The sequence below is a fragment of the Scomber scombrus genome, chromosome 18, assembly GCF_963691925.1.
Source record: "Scomber scombrus chromosome 18, fScoSco1.1, whole genome shotgun sequence".
In the NCBI taxonomy this organism is placed as follows: Eukaryota; Metazoa; Chordata; class Actinopteri; order Scombriformes; family Scombridae; genus Scomber; species Scomber scombrus.
Genome location: NC_084987.1, coordinates 21,132,745 through 21,154,681, shown reverse-complemented (window position 1 = coordinate 21,154,681; position 21,937 = coordinate 21,132,745). Strand labels below are relative to the sequence as shown.

At 41.2% G+C, this 21,937-nt stretch overlaps 2 protein-coding genes across 3 annotated transcripts; both read right to left on the bottom strand.

Annotated features, from left to right (window-relative positions):
- Window positions 1-3: 3 nt before the first annotated feature.
- ndufa6 (NADH:ubiquinone oxidoreductase subunit A6) lies at window positions 4-1,723 on the bottom strand. Its single transcript, XM_062438949.1, has 3 exons — window positions 1,567-1,723; window positions 423-538; window positions 4-228 (listed from the first exon to the last, which is right to left on the bottom strand). Exons 1-3 carry the CDS (start codon window positions 1,703-1,705, stop codon window positions 97-99), a joined length of 387 nt encoding a protein of 128 aa, XP_062294933.1. The 5' UTR covers window positions 1,706-1,723; the 3' UTR covers window positions 4-96.
- Window positions 1,724-2,379: 656 nt separating this feature from the next.
- On the bottom strand, window positions 2,380-15,924 carry triobpb (TRIO and F-actin binding protein b). Of its 2 annotated transcripts, XM_062439482.1 has the most exons (13): window positions 15,569-15,924; window positions 12,780-12,836; window positions 12,315-12,383; window positions 12,099-12,188; window positions 11,720-11,829; window positions 9,116-9,563; window positions 7,968-8,217; window positions 7,112-7,223; window positions 5,798-5,957; window positions 5,554-5,655; window positions 4,464-4,550; window positions 3,540-3,744; window positions 2,380-3,389 (listed from the first exon to the last, which is right to left on the bottom strand). In XM_062439482.1, the coding sequence occupies exons 1-12, from the start codon at window positions 15,572-15,574 to the stop codon at window positions 3,583-3,585; spliced, it is 1,653 nt and encodes a 550-aa protein (XP_062295466.1). In that variant the 5' UTR covers window positions 15,575-15,924; the 3' UTR covers window positions 2,380-3,389; window positions 3,540-3,582. The 2 variants fall into 2 exon arrangements, with proteins under 2 accessions (XP_062295466.1, XP_062295465.1); XM_062439481.1 differs by having other exon boundaries at window positions 2,380-3,744.
- Window positions 15,925-21,937: the final 6,013 nt, after the last annotated feature.

Sequence of the window (21,937 nt, the reverse complement as noted above, 5' to 3'; positions counted from 1 at the left end):
ATGTGAGAGTTATGTTTGTATTTACAGTTAAGGGGAACATCTGTCACACTGGACACAAGGAAAGTGGGGTCAAAGGTAAGCAAACATCTACACTGTTCATGGGTCATGACCCCGGTAGAATTTGGACAGGAAGTCAGTGGGACGAGGTTCCTCAGTCTCGTGGAAATAGCGCATAATGTGAGTCTTCTGCTTCCAGACGTGGATCGTTTCCTGCAGTTCCATTTTCCCCTGAGGATTAAATAAAATGCGCATAGAAAAACTCTTGAGCACACATGAAAAGAAACGGGATGTTATTTGTCGTGTAATAGCCTACATCTACATTTATTTGACTGTGATGCAGCCTGTGGCACATTGTCTTTAAAAAAAACAAAGCAAGGACCAAATTACTAGTTGCTTCAAATAAGAAGTTGAAAGGTTTTTACCTTAATGACTAACATATCAATCACACGGGGGTCGGTGATGTGCTTGTTTATGTCAAACTTCTCCCTCACTTTGTCTCTTCCCTGTCGTGCTGTTATGTCCAGCTGAAACAGCGCCACTGAAAAGGAAGAATTACAAGCAAAAAAAAAATCACCACATCAACTTCACCAAATAACTAATATTAATTATATTTATTTAAAACGATAAGAATGGTTTCATTTCTGTTATTCTGTTTGTCAACTAAATCCCTTAAGATATAAAAAACAACTACATGTATCACATCCGTTCAATGATGAGGCTTATAATTGTGTTTTTGATTTTTTACTAATAGCACGGACGAATTAAATACAACAGGTTTTGGATAAACAGGACATATTTGATGTAAGGATCAATTCATTTTTGGTGTTGAGAATTACAAAATACTGAAACCAGACTCATTTTTTTATGATGGAAAAGAACATTAGTCTCCTATACCCAGTCATTAAGGGAGTGAAAAGGAGAAATTAAGGTGGAAAACCAGACTGCGCCTCTGATGAATTAACGAGGGCTAAAATGTAAACACAGGTTCTACCTAAGCTCTCAGAGGTGCCAAACTAGGGAAAAAAAAGACTACAATCATAACCTTTTAACCCGAGGCTATCCAATATCAAAGTGTTAACTATAAATGCCTCATTTGGAAGATTTTCCTTTGCAACATTGTAAAAAAAAAAAGAAGAAAAAAAGACGGGGCATCCTGAAATATGGGCCCACAGAACATATGATAAGCATGGAGGTGAGCAGCGTTGTTCTTTAAACCACTCTTAAGTGTAACACTCAGAAGCTGTAATGAAAGTACAGTGTTTTAAATATTTATTTAAATGAAACACATGTTACAGTTGCTTTTCAGAGCCTGTAAAATAAGTGAAGGAGTAAACTGCAAGGTATGAACGCTATCACTCCGTAGATGCTAATTATTCCGTTTAGCTAAGCAATAGGTGAATATCACACATGAAGAGGCACATAACAGCTAGCTTTATGTATAACGTTATATGTTTTAGGTTAGGTTGCAGCTTATGCTAGTTATTATGCTGGACCTCCACATAGACACGACCTTGACGCTCCCGCTGCTCTTTTAACACGTTTTACCGACACAGCGGACCCACATACCTGTATTAGGGACTTCACGGTACCAGGCCCGGTACAGCTCCCGGACCCTGCGCTTGGCTTCATCCAGGTCCCGGCTAAATATTGGTTTGACAACTTTGGAGGCACCAGCCGCCGCTCGGGTCGCCGCGGAGGACGCCATTACTGCTGCCTGAGTGTCGTTTTTTCTTTTCTTCTAAACTTTATTGACAACAGCCAAACTCAAACAACGGTAACATGTAAACCAGTCTATGATGTAAACACATTTAAATAGCAAAAATATGAAATATTGATAACAAATAAGTAACTAAATAATTTACGTTAGTCGACAATTTTATGTTTCAAATATAAGTATTTACATATTATATTTCCTTTGTATCATTCCCCCTTTTACGTACTCGATATTGACAAAGTGGTGCCCCCTAGAGGACTGGCTGATCAAGACAGCAGGCAGTCAGTCTGCTATTATCGACACTCAGCTCCAAGGCATTATGTATTTATTTATGTTATGTTATACTTATTATTAAACCATATTACACATCATTATACTTGAGGTAATTGCTTTGTAATATTCAAAATATTACTGAGGTTGACAAAATATTAGAAATACCTCCAAAGAAGTAGACATTGCAGGGTTTCTTGTACATTTCTGACACATTAAGCTTTCATACAGTAATAATAATCTGTGAACAGATTTGTACTGTATGTGTGGCAATATTCTATTAGTTTAAAATGAAATGAACAGATATAAGCATGTATTTGCTTCTAGTCAGCAGTAGATGTACAGCATCATTGAATTCAGTACAAACATGTTTCTATTAACCTTATTTTATTGATTGCAAAAAGTGTATAATTTACAAAGATGATACAGGCTCTACAGAACATTAAATATATAGATATTTTTTCAAAAGGTAGGTAGATAAGTCTTTTTTATCACAATACATACTGTCAATAAAAAAATTGGCTCATCAATGCAACACTTGTCATTCATTGTGGTGACAGCACCATAAAGGCCAGTAATGATTAGGGGGGACTGGAAGCTTGATTTTTATATAGTTCCTGCTTCTCACAGTCATGGTTAAAAAAAAAAAAAAAAAAAAAAATTGTGACACGGGACAACATTCATTCAACAGCTTTCACTAGCATCCCCAAAGAAAGTTGAGCCTGAATTTGCTTTCACACAATCACAGCTCAACTTCCGATTCAGCCCGCCGGGAATTAGAAACATTTGCCGTCTTGTCCTGTATTATTCCCAATATGTTTTTTCTGCATTCCATATTCACAAAAATAACCCAGCACAGGTTAAAAAAAACAAAACAAAACAAAACAGCAAATGATAGGCTCCCATTTCTGAAGAACCGTGTGCCCTTCTCACGGAGTAAACATGACTCAAAAGCTGTAATACATACTAAAACTGAGATGACACTAGCTCTTACATGTAACTGTTGACGCCTGCTGTCTCAAACAGTAGACACAGACGCAATGAGAAGATTATCCAATAAAAAAGAAGCTGAAACCGTATGAACTCTATCTACAATACCTGATAATAAAAAAAAATGTCTTTCAACAAATATTCCAGTTTTCAGACCAAATGCGCACTCATACATGCTTGCACTCACAAAAGCAAAAGCTACAATAAAAAAATGAAAAGTGCAGGTTTACAAATCATGTGTGGCCCAGTGTAATGAAACCAGCTAATAGCTACTCTATTACTGCTCATTGGCAGAATAATTGAAAACTAAGGCACTATCATGGTCCCCACACAGCCAGAATTGTACAAGTCTGACAATCATCTCTTCTGCTTTTTTGTATCTCTCTTTGATTCAGTCAATGTGGTGTAGACACACCTGGAAAACAAAATACACAGAGAATGAAAAAAAAATTGAACTCAAATACAAATTCCAACCAATGTCTGGCTCTGAAAATCTCCATGGGGACAGTTGCTGAGTTGATGGCTTTTCATGCCATTTCGTCGCCTGTTTTACATCAGTCCACACCTGTAACTGTGTCTGCCAGAGCATTAGTACCAGCAGCAGGCTCTCAGTGGTCCAGGCTGTTACCCAGCTTTTGCCCCTCCTGCAGAGCAGCCATAGCCAGCCTCAAGTGCTCCTTTAGACTTTGGATCTCCCGCTCGCTCCGGCCCTTCATCCCACTCAGCTCCTCATTCACTTCTGTATATCGCTCACAGGCCAGCCGTTTCTCCTGTGAAGAGAAGAGAGCAGTGGAAATGCTTCAAGAGATTCATATCATTAGTTTCTGAGAAAAGCAACATGATCCATATCATATAATCTGCCAGATCTAGGAACTGTGCCAAATAATGAAGGGGCAAAAGTGAAGTATTTCTCTAAGTGTTTTTGTCTATCTAAGTGAACTATACAGATCAGATACCTGGAAAATAAACTTTGTGTGTATTATTTTACTGTTTTACATAGACCTTGTGAATTTGCTGCTCTGCATTTTCTGAAAGCTTCCAGGCTATAAGACACTTAACCAATACCTTATTCAAAAATGTTAGGATTAACATTCCATGCTATTTATCTAATAGTGGAGGGTTCAGACTGACTTAAGTCATAACACACACCAAAAACAAAGTTCTGATAAACAAATCTGTTTTCAGTGTTCTGACTTTTTCTCTTATCTTTGATTTTTGCTGAAATATTGGATCATTTGAACATTTATTGAAATGAAACCATGTGAAAAGTTTAGGGGGGAAAAGCACTATTTGGTGGAACTGTCAACAACTCAGACATCTGAAATGTGAAATGTGTATTTAGTTACTTTCCACCACTGACACACACACACACACACACACACACACACACACACACACACACACACACACACACACACACACACACACACACACACACACACACACACACACACACACACACACACACACACACACACACACACAGTACCGTGTTAAGAAACTGCAGTTCGTTCCTTAAACAGCTGATCTCCTTGTGTAAGTACTCTATCTCGTTTTCTTTCACCCTGAGAAGGACCTGGGAGAAAAACAACAGTGTGGTTATCATTTGTTGCCAAAAAGAAAGGAAAAAAACAGACACATACAACATCTTTTTATGACCCTAAATCCTTATAATTATGATTTGAGTCCACCAAAAACACAGTAATTGTGTTCTGGCTGATTTATGATAGACACAGTGGGCGTTCTCTGTAATTTTCACAGTAAATAAAAGTAACTTAGGCTTTTGGCCAATTATTGTTTATCATGTCATGACACTCCCTTTGTATTCTGAAAAATACAACATCAGCTTGGTAACCAGGAAGAGCATAAATTAAATGAAAAACACTTGAGGCCCATTTCCCGGACAGGGATTAAGTCTAGTCCAAGACCAGAGTTGTTTCTCAATGGATATTTCCATAGCATCTTGTCCTTATTGTAGGACTAGTCTTAATCTGTCTCAGAAAGTAGACCTTGATGTTACATTTTACATAACATGGTAGCTGTTCAGTTTCAGATTAACATATCTAAATACCTTAAAGACTGTAGGGGTTATTTCAACTAAATTGCAAATAACTAACAAAAAACCCCAAAACACTTTCTCTGCTGGTCTAATTAGTCCAGGTTTTGAGTTTTGCTGCCAATTCAATTCAATGAAACCAAATGAGATTTTGAATTCAGTGATTTTTTTTTCTGTGGTAGCAGTGAACAACAGGAAAATATGTCCCTGTAATTGGGCTAACTAACGACTACACTACTATGTTTCAGATTGCATGTTTTAAGCACCGATTTAAATCAAATGTACACAGCATCAGATGAGCTGCACACAGGTACATCTGTACAATCACAGACTAACCTTAATCTGACACTTTCTTTTATCCAACTTTCAGGTGAGATGAGTATCCAAATCAGCACACGGAATTTGGTTTTTGGTTAATTGGAGGCAGTCAGAGAGAGCTGGTTGCATGTTCAGGCAACTCCACGATTATAAATGCTGACTAGAGTTGGAGTCTGAGCAGATTTGACAGAATAAGAACCTTTACCTCTAATTCACAGGGCGTCCTGACTTTGTTGTCCTCTGAGCTCTGATCTGTGATGGTAGATCGTCTACGGCTGATCTCTTCCGCCAAACGGGCCTTTAAATCCTGCAGAGGAAAATATTTTGTCTCCTTAATTTGGAATAATGAACACTGATTGGCATACATTTGCAGACAATAGTTTGCTGGTCTAGATTCCACTCTTCATTTTTGATTTTTGATTCGTGTGAAAAATCTGCTGATAACTCACCTGGTTCTCTTTCTTCAGCTGCTCCATGTCCCTCTCCTTGCGGCTGATCTCCCTCTCTCTCTCAGCGTTGTTTTGCTCAGCTCGGTTTAGCTCCAGACACTTCTGAGAGTAGCGCTCAGACAGTCCGGCCAGCTCTCTCTGTAAGGACTGACTCTCTGTCCTGCAAAAACAAATAAAACCGTGTTCATGTTGGCTCCTCAGTGAACTAAACAGAAGACATAACTGCAGTGCTGCACTCTGCCTGATGACAGGTCACATCATCTTCTTACTTTTGCAACAGAAACAGCAAAGATTACATATCACCAGGAAACAACTATAAAATTCATTCAACATACATTTAACATACAAAAGCTCAGAATTAGAGAACTGTCACAGCAATGCTCTGGTGAGAAAATCTCTTCTTGTTTGTACATCATGAACAGACAACCGAAGCTAACATGCTAGCTTCTTTATTCTGCTCTACACTTACTGCATACTTTTAAAGCATTTAAAGTGAAATATTATATAGCACGTATCATATTTAAGTATGTATTGTGTTTAATAACAGCAACACGCTGTAGAAAAGGATATGGGTGTTTTTCCATTTTCATGAGGCAACTATTTCCAACTGTGGTTTTAAACCATCTAACTGCTCGCAACCAATAACCACAAAAATAAGGAAGAGCATGCTAAGAGTGAAAAACGCAGAGTAGGCAACACAGATAAGCTCTAAAATGCAGGTTCCAGTAGCAGCCACTGAGACAGCGTTGTGTCAAAGGCCTTGTGAAGCTTACAAAGGAAAACTAATCCATGACCAAATTCTTCTACATTCCTTAAGTGCCTGACAGGACCCAGTGGCCACTGTGGTAATGGCCTTGCTTAGACAAGGAACTCTGGATTGCCTGGAGTCTGCAAATTCCACCTTTTATTTCACAGAAAATCTGCTTGTGGGCAACTAGCTCCTACTTAAAAGCACAAGAGAGCTATTTATATAAATTACCAATACTGGCCTGCAGTGACTCACTAGGCTACATTTATTTTCAAGGCAATATATTGTGGGGCTTCTAACAACAGGCTAGGAGGCTAGGACAGAAGTTCTTATTCCAAGTGGAAGAACTCCAGCATGCATTTTTGTTATTTTAATTTTTTAGATTATCACTCAAACAAATCAATATAGTTGGTTATTTTTTTCTAAACTGATGGTGATATTAAGGTGTTTCATGGTCGCAGATATACAGACTGCTTTATTGTGTTGCTGGTTAGTTTCATGTGCCCACAAGTATCTGGGCAGACAGTGTTCGTTCTCTATATAAAAAATTATTTGATGTTACTTACTGTTGTTGGGCTTGCAAAGTCTGTGAGTCTAGCACTCCGCTGCTTAGCCTCTTGACTTTCTCAACCTCTCTCTCCAGTTCTTCTTTGTGTTTTTTCTTCAAAGCTTCCATCACTGAAAAACAAGTGTGACAAAAATTCAGTGTGATCTTCTGGTGACTGACTGGCACAAACATTTTTCCGGATTGGAGGAGCTCAGGGACACTTAGGATGGTAAAAGAAATCAAGACCAACTGAGAAAGTGTGATTTATGTGTATTCTATTGTTAAATGCCAAATTATATGAATCACATGCATTCAACACCCAAATATGAAAGTGGAATACAGAAGAGAGTAAAGGTCCTGTCGGCCATGCTTTTACATGATTTGATCACAATGTAGTTCAACAAAAATAACCAGAAGACGACAATAACATATATACCTATTGTTGAGTTTTGTTTGTTCTTACATTGATTGATTTTGCCTAATTGCTGAAATGGGAGGAGTTGCACACAGGTGACGCAAATCACAAAAAAAGGACCGCAGCTTGCTCTGGTGAGCTAATGCATGCCAGTCAGAGAAACTCAAGACTGTGTGTCTGATCATTCATTGTTCCTCCGTTATGTAGGGCCATCAGTGTTCCAAGTCCTTTTATGATGGTAGTGTCAACACCTATAACACTGAAAGTTAAAAGTAAACTCTATTTGACCTTTGCCCCTAACCCAGATCCAACTAATTATCCTTATCACCCTTTAATGACTGCTCTGACTAAGTAAACATTACATTTCACACACAACACTGCTAAAATGATCCTCTCAGTTGAGAAATGACACAATCATTCTGGTCTTGAGACACTTTTCTACACTGTGTGGCCTGCTGACCTCGTGCTGTGTCCTGGGTCTCCTCCAGCAGCAGCCTGCCCTTCTCCTTCTCCAGCTCCTTGATCTGACGCTCGTGCTGCCTCTGCAGCTCCTCCAGCGCTTGTCGGTGAGCGCGTTCCATGGCTGCCAGGCTGCGGCCGCAGGGGGCCTCGGGACCACAGCCGCCCCGCACTCCCCCTCCTCCTCTCCCTCCCACTCCCACTCTCCCCCCTTGTTGAAGTTGCTCCAGCTGCTGCCTCAGTGACGCCACCTGAGAAAAGACAAAGACGGAGGTAAAGCCCACTGAGAGACAGAAGCCGACTAAGTTAACATTTAAATGTGATGAGCATGTTTACGGAAGCAGGTGTTGGCAGTGAGAGACGAGCAGTGACAGAAATAAACGTTTTTTTGGATGACCAACAGTGAGGTACGACTCTATGCTTAACCATCAGCATTCTCACTGACTTGCACACAGAATAAACTAAATGAATACTTTAGTCCTACTGTCAACACAAGATCAACATATGATTATAGACAGAACCACTACACACCAGCTGGAGCCTTTGTTTTGTTATGGACAGCTGGCTGATGCTAACGTTCACTCGCACTTCACTGTGCGGCGTTTGAGTTTTATAGCTGTTCCTACGCACAAAGTTCAAACTATTCACTTCTGACCTTTCAAAGCCTGTCCAATCATATTCGATCTATAGATGAATCTTAAACATCAAGGAGGAATCTTGCACTGTAAAAATATTAATGTAAAAAAAGAAGCATAAAGGCTTCTCTCTAACATAAAGCAGTTGTCTTTATAAATCATAAGAACTATTGAACTACACATCACAGGCTGCAGCTCAGCCTGTGTATCATGTGTAGACAGCCTTATAGTCAGACACAGCAAACACACAGGTGCAAACCAAAGATTCACATCACTACACACAGAGAGAACAGACAGGAGTTTCAACAGTATTTCCCATATCACTATTTGTATTCTTTCTATTTTTATTAATTTGTATATTAGATGGAAAACACTGTTGAAGAGCAGAAGCGAGAAAGAAGAACTTGAGTGTTAAAAGGGCAGAAACAGGAAATGTTTACTTCATCCAGACAGATGAAGGGTTAATTTGCATTTTATATAATTTGCAAATTGGAAAATCAACTCCATGCACTACCTCCCTCTGCAGCGCCTCATCGGCTGGCTGTCTTGACCGCATCCCCAGTGATGATAAGGAGCTCGTCTCTTTTATATTCATGCGTTCGATTTCGCCCCACTTTCTCTCTATTTCCTCGTCCAGGCGTGACTTGAGGTTCATTCCTACGCCGGTGCCCTTCCTGGACAGCAAAGCCTCCCACTGGCTGTTCGTGGTGTCTCTGGTCCTCTCCTCCTGCCACTGGCTCTGCTCCCTCCCCTGCCCCTCTCCTGCTTCTCTCTGACTGGCTGGAAGTGTGCCGGAGGAGGCGGGAACAGGGGACAGCTCAACATAGTCGAACGTACGATGAGAAGGAGGGGCGGAGGTCGGCGCTTCTGACTGAACTTCGCCGTGACGAGATGATGGGCGACGTGAAGACAGTGGAAAGCGAGCATGGGAGTTTTCTTTGTCGCTGCTGCTGTCGGGCAACCTAGAGCCAAAAGAAATATACACATTCAGGACAATTAAAAAAGAAAGAAAGAAAAACAACTAATTCTAATAAAATAAAGACGTGATTAATAGATCACAAATTCATCAGGGCGGATAAAACAAGTAACATCACAGCACAGCTGGTGGTGAGTCATGATGGGGAAAAAAGTAATCAATCAAACTCTTCAAGAGGCAAAATATACAGAGACTGATACTCCTCGGGGGAAAAGGTTGCCTGGTGCATGTGAGTCACGGAGCCTCTTATCTGACTGTATATAGTCACGGCCGAGCTGCGGCAAGACCTGAAATGTGCAATTTCAAGAATGCTGAGTCAGCAAATCTCGAAACAATATGCAGCAAGCACTTCAAAGGCATGAAGAATAAAGCATATAACTTCACTAAGTGTTGCGTTTCGGGGGCAAGAAGTTGCAAGTTACAGTTACTGTTGTATCGAGTCATTAGTTTTTTTTTTTTTTTTTAAATCAATCAATTCTTACATTGTTACATTTTCCACTCTAAAACTGCCTTCCTTCAGCACTCAGCCATCATTCCTTGGAAGTACTTTCCAGAATAAATTGGATAATATACATCCCACACAATCAAGAAATAATGTCCATATATGATAAAATATACCAATTTTACCTGTAAACCACTATGTCAGATATATAATGGGTGAAAGGTTGCATATTGCTTTATGCCACTCTAAGACTGATGATGGCTTATTTGAAATGCATTTTAGCAATATGCTTTTACATGCACTCAGCTATTTTGTTCCCGCAAGTCTAAGAGCACAAGATTAGCATCAGCCACCAGCTGGTAAAATATGTAGCTGTAGTGGCTAGTAGATTTGCTGCACTCATCAGCCAAAAACAACAACGGTAATCTATAGAGCTGCTGGTAAAATATAAACATTCACTTTTTTTATCCATCAGCCATTTGGCCAGTGGACAAAAAAAGTTAATTTTGCACCCTGGCAAGTCCCCTTGATTTGTAGGTGTGGCATTCCTAACAGAAGGCACGCTGCATCCAAATCCAATTCCTTATTGAAAACCAAATTTAGCTTTGAAACTACTTTCACCAAGAAACATTGAATGTGTACACAGGTCCATATAGTGTGTATTAAACTACAAACCTCCTAACTGCACTTAATACACCAAGCCCACTTCTTATTTCTGAGTTGAGGCAATATCTGAAGGTGATGCAGAAACCTCAATTATAGTTCCTTTGCTCTTTTACATATGAATATGTGTTTAGCTTACTCCCATTTACCTGCCCCCGTAGCTTCATCTATCTCCACCCTTAGATCTTGAGCACACATTTGCAAGACTGCATTGTTTACCTCTTGGGCTTGTAAAGAGTCTCATGAGAGCACCCTGCTATAAACCTATTACTACATATTCTACTCATTTTGTGATATTTTCAGATTAAATATTATCACAATTTTTGAATACCAATAATAGTGTAAACTGTCTATCACAAGCTATCCAAGCCCAAGTGACATTTAAACAAAGTCAACATACCTCAAAGGGAAATGTGGAGGTAAAAAAATCATCTCTTTGGTTCTGTTTGAGCTACATTTTAAAGGAGCACCCTGCCTCTAAATTGGTTGTTTTGGTTGAAAACTGCATTTGAACTTCAGCATTTTGTTCATGTGGGACAACCTCGCCTCTTGCCACAACAGTTTCACACTAACTGGCCCTCTTATCACCGTGATTACACAAAACACTGCAGTCCACCACTGTTTACACAACACCAATGGAAACCACAAAGGTAAGCTGTGACGCTGAGCCACTAAATTTTGCTAAATCTTATTGTGCCTACTTTAGATTAGGACCGCCATGGAAGGAAAATGTCATGTCATGATCAAAGTTGGTAATCAATACCGAAAAATGCAAATACAAACAACTATGTGAAGCTAACTAACAGAAAAAGAGAAAACCAAGTAAATCCTCAACTTTATAAAGGCGTTTTTACATCATAAGTGTTCAAAATGATCAGTTGTAAAATCATCATTTGTTTATTTTCCGTCAATAAGGCAGCATAAGACTGACTGCCCTCCAATACACGTTTCTCAAAAATGGATGGATCTCATATATTAGCATATTCAACTTTTTAACCTTTGATTAACTCTTTGCTAACAATTCTGATGTCACTTACTGTGTGAGGTCTGGCGAGCTGCTGGGCCGGATGCACTTCTTTAAAACCTCTATCCAGTTCCTCCTGATCCCCGCTGTCATGGCAGACAGCGTGAACACAATCTCCCGTGTCTGGATAACAAAAGAGAAAAGCAGGTTAAGGAGACACAGGGATGTGACAGAATTGGGGTGAGATGAAGATGATAAAAGGAAAACGGAGAGAGGAAGTATTGAGAGAAAGAGAGAGGTGGAGGAGAAACGGACAGAGATGTGAGTCATGATAGCAGAGTATTAAGAAAACTGAGAGTGGGTGTGGTTGACGCTGATAAGAAAAGAAGGGATGAATATAGAGAAGAAAAGCAGTCACACACACACATTATGTGAAAGAGTGTGAAACTCACCTGTATCTGAAAGCCATAATTCTTCCCCACATCAAACTCAGACACTTTCACACAGGATTTTAGGTCAATCTCCCCGTCCAAGTCATCTTTCTGCACAGAAAACACAACAAAACCTTCACACTGTGTGTCTTTTGTCTTTTTGTGTGTCTGTTGTCATAAATAACACAATGCGTTTGTTTATGCTTGAAATGCTCAGATGCCCAATTAAAAAAATACCTCCTCTGCACTCGAGTCTCTGTAGTACTTCAGGCCAGCATCAGTCAAAACAAACCAGTGCTTCTTCCACTAAAGAAAAACAGATGTCAGTTCATCAAACACCGAAGTGGAACTGTGACAAAAATCACAACCAAACAACGACAATATTTAAGATCGTAAGAGCAAATAGATGATTATTGACATTTGAGGCTTCGTGTTTAAACAGCAGACCTACAGGATGTGTGAAGCGAGAAGCACGCTCACTCAAGCGTTTCATTCAAAGAGAGGAGACACCTGTTGTGCCTCCAGCCACCACGCAATTACTGTGATAACAAGGATAATCTTCCGCTATCGCCTTACACACAACCTTTCTCATTAAGAACGGGGGGGGGGGGGGGGGTGGGGGGGGTGGAGGGAAGACTTGGGGTAATAAAGAAGGAAGGAGGGAGAAGGACAAGGAGGAGGAGGAGGAGTACTGTACTTTACCTCTCCGCATTCGTCTAGTTTTGACATCCATCCCTTCTTGAAGTTCAGGAGGTCGGGCTGCGAGACAGAGAGCAGACAGCTTCATCATTCACTGACCTTCAACTGAATGCTTGACACAACTGTTACAAATACAAAAACTGAAAAGAGGAACTCTTTTTTTAGAGCCTTTTACCGCAAACAGAGAAGGAAAAGAATGTGACTTGACACAAATCAAACTGTAAACACTAAGACATTAAGGGGTGCGACTCACAATACTCAACATGATATCTCTCAAGAACTACGCAGTAACCGCAGGTTTATTTTTTATCATTGTACAACAGATACAATACTGCTGACTTCTTTCACCACAAAGGCCATCAACCAGTTTCTATTGTGGACACACTGCATCAGACACTAATACAGTTGGTACTGATGTATTTAATCACAGGACAAATATTTATACTTTAAATATGTTTTGGAACACATGCATATGTTTAGATCACCCTCTATCTAATGCTTTAGTCCAATTTTATCACTTTAATATTTAAGGATATTTGATGATAATATCCAACAAAGTCCTTTGTTATTAATGTTTGCATAACAGAATGCACTGCAGCATACCAGATGCATGAAGAAAAAAGGGGCAAGGGTTGCACAGACAGAAACATATGAGGTGTGAAAAAGGAACAGGAAACAAGAGTGACTGTAAAGAATGAGAACAAAAAAAAGAAAAAGAAGATGACAGTCAGGCAGGAAGATGAGGATTTGGAGCAGCTCATTCTTAGCGATGGGAGGAAAGATATGTAAACTGAAGAAATTTGCAGTGGGAACTGGCGTGTCTACAGTAACTCCTCTGTTCATATTTTGCACATCTGTTGCTCCAGCAGTGCGGTAGAAGAAGATACATTATTAAACATGCCCAAAGACATTTCCAGGATCCGGCCTATGGTTTTTTTTGTTTTTTTAAAGCTTTTGACACGATGACAGGAAGAGGAAAACATGCACTAGGTACCTCAAAAGGAGGTGATTCCAGATTAAAAATTAGGCAACTTTTTCCACCGTACATACATTCCTCACTTTGTTTATCTCTCATTCACTGGCATGTACATTCCTCACTTTCAAACCACTTTTGCAATCGTCATCTCGTCTCCCACTCGCTTCTAATTACCCTAGCTTCTTTTTTTCCTCTTCTCTCTGCTGCAGCAACTCCTTCACTCTCATTTGATTGTGTTTCTTCACTTTTTCGTTCTGTATGTTCTCTCTGTCTGTTCTGTGATCTTTAAACCAGCCCTTTTTCTGTAGTTATACTCCCTCTTCCTGGCTTCAGTTGTATTCTTGAAAGCCACAGCAACACCCACATTTTCTCTGTATATGCCAGTTCATCTTTGCTTCTGATCATTCTCCTTTAATCTCACCGATTATACAGTCTGATGACTGCCAATACACCGTGTAAAAGGGTCGCTGTACTGAGCAGCACCATGTTAAGAAGATAACACAAAATGTCATAAGCTCAGTGTGCCCATCAAGATTCCTCTTATTATTCATAAACTATGTGGCAGCTATTTAAAAGACTTTTGATGTATTGTTTTGCATACACGAGCTAATCCTAATCACAACTAATGACTGGATCACCAATTGTCGGATAAGAATACAATAGGAAACTTGTTTTAGAGGCTGACGGCTGCATTTTCTGAGATGAAAGGGAAGAAGATGACGAATCATCGTGGACTGTTATTTCTGTCCACTTTCCTTCCTCTCCCAATAAGCTGCGCCTGCGAAGGTGAACTGCTGGAGCAAGTTATGATCTGTCAAACACCATCATAAATCAAACCCACCTAGTCAATACATGCCCATAAGCGGGGTCAGGGAGTGATCAAAGATAGAAGAGAGAGAAGAGAAGAGAAGAGAAGAGAAGAGAGGAGGGGGAAAAGGGGGCAAAGGAAAAAGAAAAAAGGCAGCATCTGTTAGGAATAACCCTAATGCCACAGTGCATCTCCTTGTCATGTGCCCTCTGATCGGTGACCATGCTATGAAAGGTCAGAGACAGAAGGAAGAAGGGTCAACCACTGGCGACAGTTTGGGACAACTTCCACTCTTCCTGCCTCCTGTCTCCCATCACAGAGGAGTATTGTGTGTGTGTGTGTGGGGGGGGGGGGGCTTCAGGCCTATTTAAAGCATGTACAGTCATCCTCCACTTCACTAGTTTAGTTAAATAAGATTACCTCTGTGCACAATATGAACAGCAGTGTGCCTGACTCACTGTTGTTTTCGCATTTCAATAAAACATTTTTTTAAATGCTTTAAAAAGAGCCTCTGAGCTGCTCTTTGCAAACCTTTGCACGGTTTTCTTCGTCTGTGCAAACATGGACTGTGTGTCACAGCTGGCTGTAAAAACTGACACATACTGTACAAGCTGCTGCTACTGTAAACAACACACAGATAAAGCTCCAACACACCTGGAGAGCAGCTTTTTTTCTTTTTCAAGATTTGTCAGAGGGGTAAAAATTTTCAAATTCTAGCTGTATGGCCACAGAAACATGAGAATATGTCGTGTTTTTTTAAGCTAACTTAAGTTAACACGCACACGCCCCTCGACTCAAACTGACCAGGAAAGTCCATTAAAAAGTGCTCTACATTAACCCTGAGTTAGAAATATTTAAATATATAAATAAACCAAACTGAAAGAGGTGAACGGCTGAGTTTGTGGGTCAGAGTTCAGTACAGTTTAGATATATTTACTTCAGGAAGACGTTAAGCAAAACATAACACAAACCAACAAACAAAAAAAACGCGTTTAGGCTTCAACTTACCGTCATGATAATATCCAGAAAGGGTGAAATGAAGACAAAAGAAAAGCACCAAAAACCTCCTCTTGCTCTCAGGCTCACTGCTCGAGCTTAAGCTAAATCCCTCGGGCAAAAAACCTTACTTTCTCGTAGGACACAGGCGTTAGGTGAAATGAGATAAAACCCCGCCATTCATGCGCAGGTTGACTTCATCCAGCGAGCCGCCACAGCCCACAGCAGACACCTCTATCCGGGCTCAGGGGGAGAAAAAAAAGCCGCACTAGGCGACACCGCCGGAGCTTCAAATTAATAAATTCACAACTTTCTGACTAAGTAGCTGTGAGGTTAACTCTTATGCAGCTGTGCCTTTACTCGCCTGCTCTCGCTCTCTTTCTCTCTCTCTCTCTGCTCTGTCAGCCACTTCCTGCTGGGCGGATCCGCTCAGGATCGGTTGAGAAATCGAGCGTACCCTACCTAACCGCACGGTGACGTCCGGGGGCCTCCAGGGGCCTCCAGGGGAATCCAGTGGGGGCCCCCAGCATTGGATCTCGAAGACATGTATTTGCAGCAATCACGCCACTCTATACCCATTGTATACATTCAGTTACTTTTAATCATGGTATTAAATAGTCAGTGTTAACATTTTGAACATGATGACTATAAATCACTGAATGCACTGTAAACTAAGGCTAATGATTCTATATGATACATTTCACATACATGAATGCAATAAAACAAAAGTTACCCCCAATATCACAGGATTTTCAAATGGATTTAAAGAATATACTCTGAAACCTAAAAACATATATTTTTAAAGTATCAATCAATCAATCAATCAATCAATCAATCAATCAATCAAAAAGTAATAAAACTGTCAAATTGTGCAGTAAACTTTTAAAATCAGAATAATGTATGCTTTTGAAATCATAACATGATATTCATTAAGTTTATTTACCCCAATTCTTCTTATTGGTTATTTTGTTCATTAAACTTCATATCATGTTGAGCACATGTCTGTGCAGTTTGTATATTTGAATGTTTTCTCAATAAAGGTTGAAACAAAAACAAAAAATCCACTGTGGCCCCCACCACCAGCATGATTAAATGATTAAATCCTTATTAACTGCAACCACAACAGTTATCACAACCAGAAAATGTATCAAAATGTTCAATCTGAGGTATCACTCCCAACATCTCCCTGCTACTAATCCTCTCTAAAAACTTGCAGGTCCTTGACATGTAAACGTATAACAATCTCCACCTTTCCAAACACACAGAACAAATTTACAAGCTATATTTTCCTCACTGAAAATCTTTTGGGCTTCAAACAAAGTGGCACTCCCCCCTCCAAAATCCTCTCTTGGTAGCTATTGGTTTCAGTTCAGGAATTTCAACACATGCCCCAGCAGACCACAATTGACAAAGCTCAGTCAGTCTTATGAAATGCCTGTAGGGTGTAGGTGAAGTCTATAGACAGACAGCAGCCAGATGCTAAAAGAGAATTTAGAAAGTGCAGATATACAAGCAGATATGCTGCCAGGTTCAGGTGCCACGTATATAAAAGCCTTGCAATTATAGACAGGATATGTGTGAACACTGGGCAAACTGCCAGTATGTCTAGTAAATATGTAACAAGAGATACTGTAAATTGATATTGACCAAACAGCAATAAAACTGTATGTTTGCTGCAGGTTTAATAGGTTTTACTTCGCCCCCCATATGGCAGAATGGGAGAGAGGTTGTTCACACACACACACACACACACACACACACACACACACACACACACACACACACACACACACACACACACACACACACACACACACACACACACACACACACACACACACACAGAGTAAGAATACACAGATATACTGTAATCAGGCCTGCTGTATCACATACCTGCATTTGCTCAGATCTGTGATGATTACCTTTCCAAGAACTGCCCTCATCTGCTGTGGGACTGCCGGACCTCTGAAAAGGGACAGCTTGTAGTTATGAAAATCATTTATGCCTGACTGAGCAAACACAGAAACCTCAAGAGAGTCACATCCACAGACTTTTCCAGATCTGATGTATGATATGTAAAAGATGTGGTTAGGGATTAACATATTATGCAGGTGAAAAAACCCCAGAGCACAAGCTGCAGTTTCACTGTTATGGCGTCCATGGTATAGGAGGGAAGGGTGTTTAATGTAGTGCAAATACCAGTGTGTGATTTCCCAATTTCAAGCTCCTACTATTGTTCACAGTCCAGTCTCTCTATACTTTCAATTCAAAAATTCAATTAGTTTCTTATTGATCAGTGTATCACTTGTGCTAAATGTAGTATTCTTCCATGAATGTTTAGTTTTTTTTAACATTACTTCAATAAAACAATAATGAAACCTTCCTTCATTGCTTCCAGCCTACCTGCAATGAGGTGGAGGAGTGAGCTCGAGATAGATACCCACTGCCACCGTAGTGCCATTCTCTCTCAGTGTCCCCTGTATCTTCCCACTCTCTGGAGGGATGCTTGGTCAGGGAATGGCTGAAATGGCACAAACAGGTCATCAGTGTGTCTGATTTGGTCAATAGTTTTGTCTTAATTGGATAGCGGGTAGTGAAAAGGGAGACAGAAAACAAGGACAGTTATGCGTTAAGCAGTTATGTGGTAGGTGCAGTAACCATTTAGCTACCAGGGTGCTCCAAATGTATTCAAATTGGATGGTAGAGAAGCAAACCTGACTGCAGGATGTCTTAAAAATGTACCACCCAGAGTTTGTGATATACAGTATGAAATACCATGAAAACATCACAGCAAAATGCTGTTAATGCTCAGTTAAGTAAAAAATGTTATAGCTTTCATCAAATGAGTTAATGTGCTAACACTAGTTCTTCCATTCTCTGTGTAATATAGTCTAACCTTGCTGGTTTAAAGAGTTCCTGCCTCCGAGAGGGCTGGTTATTCTGAGACCGATCCATGTGGCCCGGTCCATCTCTTTGATGGATCTTTTTGACCTTTGGCAGGTCAGCCATCATGACATACTCCTCCCTGTTCCGTCCCGTGGACCCCACTGACAGCTGGCCTGACTCTGAGGACTCCATAGAGCTTTGGGAAGAGGTATGCCTCCTCATTTGAATCTGAGGTGAAAGTGAAGGAGAAGGGCTCCGTGTGCGGTGAGAGGACCTCTTGTCATTAGGGGAGGTGCAGCGACCTTCAAGGCCAAGTCTACCAACTCCAGATCTGATGCTGCCAGGGCTCCTAGATGTTTCCAAGGTGACGAAAGCTGTTCTGTTGCTATTTGTGGTCTGTCTGGAGGGTGAAGCAGCACGAGACAATGAGGAGCTGCGGAGGGAATAAGTTGATTCCCGCCAGGAACGTGGTGAGTGAGATTCAGATTTTGAGTCATTGTAAGTGTTTTTTCTCTGAAAGGAATGGCTGGAGTCTCCATTTGTGGCATTTCTGAGGACTGAGTAGCCTGGCAGGTCACTATTGCCTTTTCTAGAAGGGGAAGCGGTGCGGCTGTTGTGATTCTTGCTGTTTAGGGAGCTACCGACTTCTGTTTTCCGCAGTGAGTGTTGATCAGGGGCATTATAGCTTTTCCTTGAAGGCAATAAACTGTGGCTGTCACGACCCCTGACAGAAGTGTTTACTTCAGACTTGCGTAGCAGAGACTGAGTAGGAGCTTCATAGCTTCTCCTTGAAGGGGAGGAATTACGACTTTCATGACCTCGGCCATTTAATGAAACACTGGTGGCTGTTTTTCTAGGTTGATACTGAGACTGAGTTTCATAGCCCCTCCTTCCAGGAGAGGAACAGCGGCTGTCACCCCGACTGCTATGAGCAATGCTTGATTCAGTCTTACGTAGTATGGACTGACTCGGTGTATCATAACTTCGTCTGGTTGGAGACGTGGTGGGGTTTTCATATTCTTGATCATTTAGTCCATTTCTAGCTGTTGGGTTACGCAGCAGAGCTTGGCTTTCAATATCATAGCCTTCTCTTATGGGGGAGCCACAGCGTCCATGGTGACTTCGTCCATACAGAGATGTAATTGATTCAGATTTACGGAGGGGGGATTGGCTAGACAAACTGTAATTTCTCCTTGGTGGTGAGGGACTGTGACTGTCACGCAGACTGTCAGAGGTTCTCCTAGATGGAGAGGAAGTACGACTGTCACGTCCACGTCCACGTCCATGTGATAAACTGCTGGTGATTTCAGTTTTGCGGAGAGACATTTGGCCTGGAGTGTTACAGTCCCTCTTTGAGGGAGATGAGCTTCTGCTGTCCCGACCCCGACCACTCATAGACCCACTTAGTTCTGTTTTTCGCAAGGCGCCCCTAAAATCAGAAACCGTGCTGGATTGGGATTTGCCTGAACCAGCAAATGATTTGAAGTTCCTTGGCAGAGTTCCTGATTCGAGACGGCGCCCATATGTGCCTTGCAAGGAGTTTCTGGATCCTGGCTCCATCCCTTGAGACCACCCTCCACCATCAAAGTTATGCCTGCTGAGGGAAGCAGTGGACTCACTGCGTCTGAATGTTAAGTTTCCACGCGAGGGAGAAGAAAAGCGAGATTGTAGAGCTGAGCTTTGTCTCGAGGAATCAAAACGGCCTGATTGTTGGTAGGAAGAGGTGTGAGAAGAGGGGTTTCCCCGATTGTATGAACTGCTGATACCTTTTCTCCCAGTTGACGCCAGCGACTCAGCTATTTTAAAAGGAGTAGGACTTGGAGAGCGAGGGCCAACTTGTGCTTCAACCTCAACCGCAATTTCATATGGGTCAGGAGGAGGAATTTCAACCGCCAGGTCCTCATTTACCACTGGCATCTGCCTTTCAGAGGCCACGCCGAGATTAGGGTTTCTGAAGGGGATAATATCTTTGGGCTCAATATTTGTACTGTAGATGGGATGTCCTTTCTCAAAATGGCGGAAAGGGCCAGACGGGCTGTTATCACGGAGCGAACGGGCCTGTGAACCTGCTGCCCTTCCCAGGGAGAAGTAGCCACTTTCTCGATTCTCCCTGTCTTCTTTTAACCCTGGAAGAAAAGAGGAGTCAGACAGTGTGACAGAAATAAAAAGAAGGAGATGCAAACATAAAAGTTCGACTACTGAACAAGTACCAAAGGTTTCCTGACACAAATCGAGCTATATTGTATTACTGATAATTGCTCTGGGACACCTCAGCTGGTAACATCAAACAGTATTACCAGTAAAGAACACCTTTGGCTGTAACTGGATATGGATTGGTCAAGTGCAGTAAGTCATAGGTTTACTGAAGGCTTAGTCTACTGGTGCACATGACTGATACTTGGAACTGCATATGTTCAAATAAAAGATCAGGAGATGCTGTTACATTTCTCCATCTCCATACTTTGGTTTTTACTAGATACCGTGTAGAACCACCTAACTACATTTTAATTTGCACAGTTCTAAAACCAGGTTGGAAGCTTTCCCAACACCTTTTCATATCTGCCAAGGAATTAAAGAATAGACTGGTTTCATGTACCTGAGCGCCGACTGAAGCTGTCTCTGCTCCGAGCTTCGTCCATCCAGGCTCGAGGGTTGGGGCAGTGGGGTGGAGGGTCAAGCCGGGTCATGCTGAGTTTGGTTGAATGGCGACGGATTGGCAGGTATTCGTCCTCTGCACTGACGGAGCCGCTGAACTCTTGGTAGTCACTCTGGTCACGGCAGCTTCGTGGAAGAGGAGATGGCAGAAGAATGACGAGAGCAGAGATGGAAAGATGAGAGATTGAGAGTGTGGAGAGAAGGGAGGAGGGAGCAACATAACAGGCAAAAAAGGGGGAACATTTCATGGAGAAACTAGAGCAGGATGGAAGCCTTGGGTCAGAAAATGTGGTGAGCAGAACACAAAACTTTGAATTGGCATTTCAAAATGTTTTCTTCCTAACAGCAAGGAGATGCAATCCAACGCCTTACAAAGAAACATATTTTCCCCATGAATCACTACCTCCAAGACACAGACCTCTAGCTGAAATACAAAATTAGGTTAACCAGTTTGTCAGTAAATGTAAGTCTAAGACATTTTACATCAGAGAATTAGACAAAGTCAAACAAACATCCCCCTCAGTTCTTCATCAATTCATCCAGTATATACCAGTGTTACCTAGTAATGTAGACTTTATTTGATACTACTTCTATGACTGTGCTGTGCTCATCCTAATATAGCCATAAGAGACAACATTATTTGCAGATGATGCCACTTTCAAGTGCTCCTACAAAAACGTATCACCATCCAGTACCCTTACCTGTCAGTGCTGTCGTCGTCGTCGCCGTCACAGATGTAAAGCTCACAGTCTGGGCTCAGGATGCACAGAGAGCTATCCCAATAACCTAGACGTCCTCCATTGACACCACAGTAGCTGCTCACCACTGACAAACCATCAG